General features: G+C 39.8%; 1 protein-coding gene across 1 annotated transcript; it reads right to left on the bottom strand.

Annotated features, from left to right (window-relative positions):
• Positions 1–7,398: 7,398 nt before the first annotated feature.
• On the bottom strand, positions 7,399–7,878 carry LOC130975264 (uncharacterized). Its single transcript, XM_057900081.1, has one exon. It carries the CDS (start codon positions 7,876–7,878, stop codon positions 7,399–7,401), a length of 480 nt encoding a protein of 159 aa, XP_057756064.1.
• Positions 7,879–8,267: the final 389 nt, after the last annotated feature.

Below are 8,267 nucleotides of genomic sequence, written 5' to 3'. Positions count from 1 at the left end.
GGCGTTGAACGCCAGGAAGTCCTTTGTCACTGGGCGTTTTTCTGAACGCCCAGGATGCTGTCAATCTGGCGTTAAACGCCCAGAAGGTGCTTCTTTCTGGCGTTCAACGCCCAGAAGATGCTCCTTTCTAGCGTTTAACGCCCAGATGGCTACCCTTACTGGCGTTGAACGCCCAGTGGGTGCTTCTTTTGGGCGTTCAACGCCCAAAATGTTTCTTACTGGCTTTTTCACCCCAGTGAGCTTCCAAATTCCCTTGTAACTCTGTGAATCCAATCAATTGCTATTTTACCTTGAAGATACTTTGACATATACCTGTAAAAATTAATTAATTAATCAAAACGAATAAAATTAAATTTTGTGATTGGCTGGGTTGCCTCCCAGCAAGCGCTTCTTTATTGTCCTTAGCTGGACAGTGAGCTCTCATGGAGTCTCACAGATAATCAGAGCAAGGTTGGGACCTTCCAACATCAAACTTAGAGTTTGAATGTGGGGGTTCAACACCAAACTTAGAGTTTGGTTGTGGCCTCCCAACATCAAACTTAGAGTTTGAATGTGGGGGTTCAACACCAAACTTAGAGTTTGGTTGTGGCCTCCCAACACCAAACTTAGAGTTGGACTGTGGGGGCTTTGATTGACTCTGCAGTGAGAGAAGCTTTTCATGCTTCCTCTCCATGGTTACAAAAGGAGAACCTTGTGTCTTATAGTTTGCAATGTCTACAAACCACAGAGCTTCCTGAACAGCAAACAATTGCTCATCCGGAAAGGTTTCAGAGATCTCAGTAGGAGGGAGGGATGCTCCTGCTACTGGTTCTATTCGGGACAGGTGATCAGCTACTTGATTCTCTGTTCCTTTTCTGTCTCTTATTTCTATGTCAAACTCTTGCAGAAGCAACACCCATCTTATGAGCCTGGGCTTTGAATCCTGCTTTGTGAGTAGATATTTAAGAGCAGCATGGTCAGTGTACACAATCACTTTTGATCCTACTAAGTAGGATCTAAACTTGTCAATGGCATAAACCACTGCAAGTAATTCTTTTTCTGTGGTTGTGTAATTTTTCTGGGCATCATTTAAAACACTGCTAGCATAATAAATGACATGCAGAAGCTTGTTATGCCTCTGTCCCAATACTGCACCGATGGTATGGTCACTAGCATCACACATTAGTTCAAAGGGTAATGTCCAGTCTGGTGCAGAAATAACTGGTGCTGTGACCAGCTTAGTTTTCAGGGTCTCAAACGCCTGCAGACACTTTGTGTCAAACACAAATGGCGTGTCAGCAGCTAGCAGATTGGTCAGAGGTTTGGCGATTTTTGAAAAATCCTTTATAAACCTCCTATAGAATCTTGCATGCCCCAGAAAACTTCTGATTGCCTTAACATTGGCAGGTGGTGGTAATTTTTCAATTACCTCTACCTTAGCTTGATCCACCTCTATTCCCTTGTTTGAAATTTTGTGCCCAAGGACAATCCCTTCAGTCACCATAAAGTGACATTTTCCCAATTTAAAACTAGGTTAGTCTCTTGGCATCTTTTCAGAACAAGTGCTAAATGGTTAAGGCAGGAGCTGAATGAGTCTCCAAATACTGAAAAGTCATCCATGAAGACTTCCAGAAACTTCTCCACCATATCAGAGAAGATGGAGAGCATGCACCTTTGAAAGGTTGCAGGTGCATTGCACAAGCCAAATGGCATCCTTCTGTATGCAAATACTCCAGATGGACATGTGAATGCCGTTTTCTCTTGATCTTGGGGATCTACTGCAATTTGATTATAACCTGAATATCCATCCAGGAAGCAGTAGTATTCATGACCTGCTAGTCTTTCTAGCATCTGGTCTATGAATGGTAAAGGAAAATAATCCTTTCTGGTGGCTGTATTGAGCCTTCTATAATCAATACACATACGCCACCCTGTAACTGTTCTTGTAGGAACCAGTTCATTTTTTTCATTATGAACCACTGTCATGCCACCTTTCTTAGGGACGACTTGGACAGGGCTTACCCAGGGGCTATCAGAAATAGGATAAATAATCCCAGCCTCTAGTAACTTAGTGACCTCTTTCTGCACCACCTCCTTCATGGCTGGATTCAGCCGCCTTTGTGGTTGAACCACTGGCTTGGCGTCACCTTCCAGTAAGATCTTGTGCATGCATCTGGCTGGGCTAATGCCCTTGAGATCACTGATGGACCACCCAAGAGCTGTCTTGTGTGTCCTTAGCACTTGAATTAATGCTTTCTCTTCCTGTGGCCCTAAAGCAGAGCTTATGATTACAGGAAAAGTGTCACCTTCTCCCAGAAATGCATATTTCAGGGATGGTGGTAATGGTTTGAGCTCGGGTTTAGGAGGTTTCTCCTCTTCCTGAGGAGTTTTTAGAGGTTCTTTTATTTTCTCTGGTTCCTCCAGATCAGGCTGAACATCTTTAAAAATGTCCTCTAGCTCTGATTCGAGACTCTCAGTCATATAGACCTCTTCCACCAGGGAGTCAATAATATCAACACCCAGGCAGTCGTCTAATATGTCTGGATGTTGCAAAGCTTTGACAACATTCAACTTAAACTCATCCTCATTGACTCTCAGGGTTATCTCCCCTTTTTGGACGTCAATGAGGGTTCGTCCAGTTGCTAGGAATGGTCTTCCTAAAATGAGAGTTGCACTCTTGTGCTCCTCCATTTCCAGCACTACAAAGTCAGTAGGGAAGGCAAATGGCCCAACCTTGATAATCATGTCCTCAATTATGCCTGATGAGTATTTAATAGAACCATCAGCAAGTTGAAGACAGATCCGGGTTGGTTTGACCTCTTTAGTCAAGCCAAGCTTTCTGATAGTGGATGCAGGGATTAGGTTGATGCTTGCCCCAAGATCACATAGAGCTGTCTTGGTGCAGTTACCCTCTAATGTGCATGGTATCATGAAGCTCCCAGGATCTTTAAGCTTCTCAGGTAAGCTTTTCAGAATGACTACACTGCATTCTTCAGTGAGGTAAACTTTTTCAGTCTCCCTCCAATCCTTCTTATGACTTAAGATCTCTTTCATGAACTTAGCATAAGAGGGTATTTGCTCAAGTGCTTCTGCAAACGGAATCTTTATTTCAAGAGTCCTGAGATAGTCTGCAAAGCGGGCAAATTGTTTATCCTGTTTCGCTTGGCAGAGTTTTTGAGGATAAGGCATTTTGGCTTTGTATTCCTCAACCTTAGTTGCTGCAGGTTTATTACCTGTAGAAGTGGGTTGGGAAGCCTTTTTAGAAGGGTTGTTATCGGCACTTGTATGTGACTGATTTTCCACTGGTGTTTGAATGCCAGGGGTGGAAGCTGGAGTGGCGTTAGACGCCAACTCCTTATCTGTTACTGGCATCTGAACGTCAGAACTATGCTTCCCTTGGGCGTTCAACGCCGGATTCATGCTTGTTTCTGGCGTTGAACGCCAGAATGAGCATGGTCTGGGCGTTCAGCGCCAGCCTTATTCTTCTCTGGGCTCTGATTGTCCTCAGAGGGATTTTGAGTAGCCATTTGTTCATTTCTTGGCTTCCTGCTGCTTTGAAGTGTGGTATTTAATGTCTTCCCACTTCTTAGTTGAACTGCGTGGCATTCTTCTGCTATTTGTTTTGACCGTTGCTTTTCTGTTTGCCTTAACTGTACTTCCATATTCCTGTTAGCCATTCTTGTTTCCTGTAGTATTTCCTTGAATTCGGCTAGGTGCTGAGTTAGAAAGTCTAATTGTTGATTGAATTCATTAGCCTGATCTACAGGACTGAGTTCAGCAGTTACTGTTTTAGCTTCTTCTTTCATGGAAGATCCACTGCTTAGGTACAGATGCTGATTTCTGGCAACTGTATCAATAAGCTCTTGAGCTTCTTCAATTGTTTTTCTCATATGTATAGATCCACCAGCTGAGTGGTCTAGAGAAATCTGAGCTTTTTCTGTAAGCCCATAGTAGAAGATGTCTAATTGCACCCACTCTGAAAACATTTCAGAGGGGCATTTTCTTAGCATCTCTCTGTATCTCTCCCAGGCATCATAAAGGGATTCATTATCTCCTTGTTTGAAGCCTTGGATGCTTAGCCTTAGCTGTGTCATCCGTTTTGGAGGGAAATAGTGATTCAGAAATTTTTCTGACAGTTGTTTCCATGTTTTTATGCTGTTCTTAGATTGGTTGTTTAACCACCTCTTAGCTTGATCTTTTACAGCAAATGGAAACAGTAATAATCTGTAGACATCCTGATCTACTTCCTTATCATGTACTATGTCAGCAATTTGTAAAAATTGTGCCAGAAACTCTGTAGGTTCTTCATGTGGAAGACCGGAATACTGGCAGCTTTGCTGCACCATGATAATGAGCTGAGGATTCAACTCAAAGCTACTAACTCCAATGGAGGGTATACAGATACTACTCCCATATGAAGCAGTAGTGGGGCTAGCATATGACCCCAAAGTCCTCTTGGACGGTTCATTTTCGCTTATGTCCATGTTGGAGTAAAGGGGTAATGTGGATTTAAATTTTTAGTTTATAAAAAAAATTCAAAATAAAATAAAAACCAAAATAAAAATAAGATAAAATAAGAAAATTAAAATAAAAAATTAATAAGAATTTGAAAATATTTTATGAAGATTTTTGAAAAAGTGAGGAGAGAGAAAGTGGTTAGGATATTTTTGAAAAAGATAATAAATTTTTTTTTTTACTTAAAAAGATAAGAATTGAAAAATTTTAAAATTGAAATCTGAATTTTTATAAAAAAAAATTTCGAAAAAAATAGTTCAAAATTAGTTAGAAAAGATATTTTTTTTGAATTTTGAATTTTATGATGAAAGAGAAAAACACACAAAAGACACAAGACTTAAAATTTTTAGATCTAATGCTCCTTATTTTCGAAAATTTTTGGAGGGAAAACACCAAGGAACAACCAAATTTAAAAATTTTAAGATCAAGACACAAGAAAAACTCAAGAACACCTTGAAGATTCACAAGAACACCAAGAACAAAAGGAAGAACACCAAACTTAAAATTTTTAGAAAACTTTAATAAAATTTTCGAAAATTATGAAAAAATTAACAAGAAAACACCAAACTTAAAGTTTGGCACAAGATTCAATCAAAGAAAAATTATTTTTGAAAAAGATTCCAAAGCGTAAACCCAATTATCAAGAATATAAACCAATACTCTAGCCAATTGGGAGTAAATGTAACACTTGTTCTGAATATTCTAATTAATGCTTTAAAAAGAACACAAGTGAAACAAGAAAAGACACAAAGCAAGAAAGAAAAAAAAAATTAAAGATCAACCAAGAAAAGTGAACAAGAACAACTTGAAGATCAAGGAAGAACCTAGAACACTAACACGAAAAATTTTTAAAGAAAATATAAAATATGCAATTAACACCAAACTTAGAACAAGACACTAAACTCACGAAAAATTAACAATTAATAAAGAAAAATAATATTTTTGAAAAGAAATTTTTGAAAAGAAACTATCCTATCAGAATTTGATGACTCTATAACAATAAAAATAAAAATAAATTATTCCTAATCTAAGAAATAAAATAAACCTTTAGTTGTTCAAACTCGAATAATCCCCGGCAACGGCGCCAAAAACTTGGTGCACGAAATGCAATCTAACTCTTTGGCAATTCGCACAACTAACCAGCAAGTGCACTGGGTCGTCCAAGTAATACCTTACGTGAGTAAGGGTCGATCCCACGGAGATTATTTTTTGTTGAAACGAACTATATTTATTTTATTAATCTTAGTCAGGATATTAATTAAAATTATCAGTTGGAATTATTAGATTGGAAAAATAAAAGAGAATAAAAGCGTTACTTGTTGTGCAGTAATGAGAAATATGTTGGAGTTTTGGAGATGCTTTGTCCTTTGAATTTCTACTTTTCCTTGAAGTCCTCTTCCCACACGCAAGGTCCCTTCCATGGCAAGCTCTATGTAGGGTGTCACCGTTGTCAATGGCTACCTCCCATCCTCTCAGTGAAAACGTTCCTATGCTCTGTCACAGCACGGCTAATCATCTGTCGGTTCTCAATCAGATTGGAATAGAATCCATTGATTCTTTTGCGTCTGTCACTAACGCCCAGCCTTCAGGAGTTTGAAGCTCGTCACAGTCATTCAATCCCAGAATCCTACTCGGAATACCACAGACAAGGTTTAGACTTTCCGGATTCTCATGAATGCCGCCATCAATCCGGCTTATACCACGAAGATTCTGATTAAGGAATCTAAGAGATACTCATTCAATCTGATGTAGAACGGAGGTGGTTGTCAGGCACACGTTCATGGATTGAGGAAGGTGATGAGTGTCACAGATCATCACCTTCTCCATAATTAAGCGCGAATGAACATCTTAGATAAGAACAAGCGTGTTTGAATGGAAAATAAAGGAATTGTATTAATTCATCGAGACGCTGCAGAGCTCCTCACCCCCAACAATGGAGTTTAGAGACTCATGCCGTCAAAAGTATGTAATTTAGATCTGAAAATGTCATCAGGTACAGAATAATTCTCTAAAAGTTGTTTAAATAGAAAACTAGTAACCTAGGTTTACAGAATATGAGTAAACTAAGATAATTGGTGCAGAAATCCACTTCTGGGGCCCACTTGGTGTGTGCTGGGGCTGAGACTAAAGCTATCCATGAGTAGAGGCTTTTCTTGGAGTTGAACTCCAAGTTATGACGTGTTTTGGGCGTTCAACTCCGGATCATGACGTTTTTCTGGCGTTTAACTCCAGACAGCAGCATGTACTTGGCGTTCAACGCCAAGTTACGTCATCTATCTTTGCGCAAAGTATGGACTATTATATATTGCTGGAAAGCCCTGGATGTCTACTTTCCAACGCCGTTGAGAGCGCGCCAATTGGACTCCTGTAGCTCCAGAAAATCTATTTCGAGTGCAGGGAGGTCAGGATCCAACAGCATCAGCAGTCCTTTTTCAGCCTAAGTCAGACTTTTGCTCAGCTTCCTCAATTTCAGCCAGAAAATACCTGAAATCACAGAGAAATACACACACTCATAGTAAAGTCCAGAAATATGATTTTTGCTTTAAAACTAATAAAATTCTATTAAAAACTAATTAAAACATACTAAAATCTACATGAAATTACCCCCAAAAAGCGTATAAAATATCCGCTCATCAATTTGTCAACAGAAGCTCAATAAAACACCAGGAGCACAACATGAAGTTATAATCGTTAATTATTCAGAGTAACAAAGTTCAGGCCCCAAATAAGACTAGCAAAATGACACTTATGTTCATAGTAACTGCTACAGACCCAAAATGACACTAACAAAACACAAAAAGACTTGGATAGCACTTACATGTCATAATGGCACTTGGGTGCATATTAACTAAATCATGTCCAAAATGGAGCTAACAACAAACTAAAAAACCCAAGATTCTCAGTTCAGTTCTTGTCATTTGTTGATGGTTTTGATGGTGATGGTCCGGATGGCTCTTTCTTCTTTAAGGATGGGGTGGGCATGAAGCCTGTAAACCTGCTCTGTGTGGCTGGGCTTGCTACTGCCATGGTCTCCCTAGTCACAATTGGTGGCCTAAATGGTGCTGTAGGTTGGGCCTGAAGAGTGGGCCTAACTAATGGACCTTGTGGCATTGACCCAGTCCCACTACATGGGACTGCAGCATTAGATGGAGATGCAGAAATTTGGGATCTAGACCCAACATCAGGCCTGACAACCCTAGGTTGAGCAGGGGGTGGTGGTGTAGCTGCTGCGTTTTGTGTTGGAGTTGGAGGTGTTGTAGTGGCTGCCAGTCCTTTTCGAGTGGTGCTGCCTCTTCCTCTTGGTGGTATAGTGGCTACATTAGGGGGTGCAGCATTTGTTGTAGTGTTCCCATCATTGATGTTATTCTGCATCAATTTGTCCATTCATGAAAACAAACCTTTTATGGAAACAGATCCAACAGTTTGGAACAACAAGGTAACCTAAATCACATTGTTTACTTGATCAGGCTAACTTTGTGGATGGTTTTGAGTGAGGTCTTCCTCATCTGCAACATGTGCAGTGTGTGCAGCCTCTATGGTCTCCTCCCAGTTAGCTTCTTGCTCCCTAGCTTCTTCCTCATCAAGATCTAGTTCTTCAGTTGTTGTTCCAGCTTCTTTCTCAGGACAAGTTCTGCTATTATGTCCAGCCTTACAAAGAGCACATGAGTAAAGTAAATCAACATTCATCAAATTTAATTTACAAATAGCAAATAAAATGTAAAGTAAATAGATATTAATATTGGTTTTTGTTTTACTGACCCTCTTGCAGATTT

This window comes from Arachis stenosperma, chromosome 4, assembly GCF_014773155.1.
Source record: "Arachis stenosperma cultivar V10309 chromosome 4, arast.V10309.gnm1.PFL2, whole genome shotgun sequence".
In the NCBI taxonomy this organism is placed as follows: Eukaryota; Viridiplantae; Streptophyta; class Magnoliopsida; order Fabales; family Fabaceae; genus Arachis; species Arachis stenosperma.
The sequence above is the reverse complement of the archived record's forward strand: the minus strand, read 5'-3'. Positions and strand labels throughout refer to the sequence as shown.

Excerpts from the sequence above, each read along its gene's own strand:
- LOC130975264 (XM_057900081.1), bottom strand. The coding sequence starts at position 7,878 with ATGGACAAATTGATGCAGAATAACATCAATGATGGGAACACTACAACA.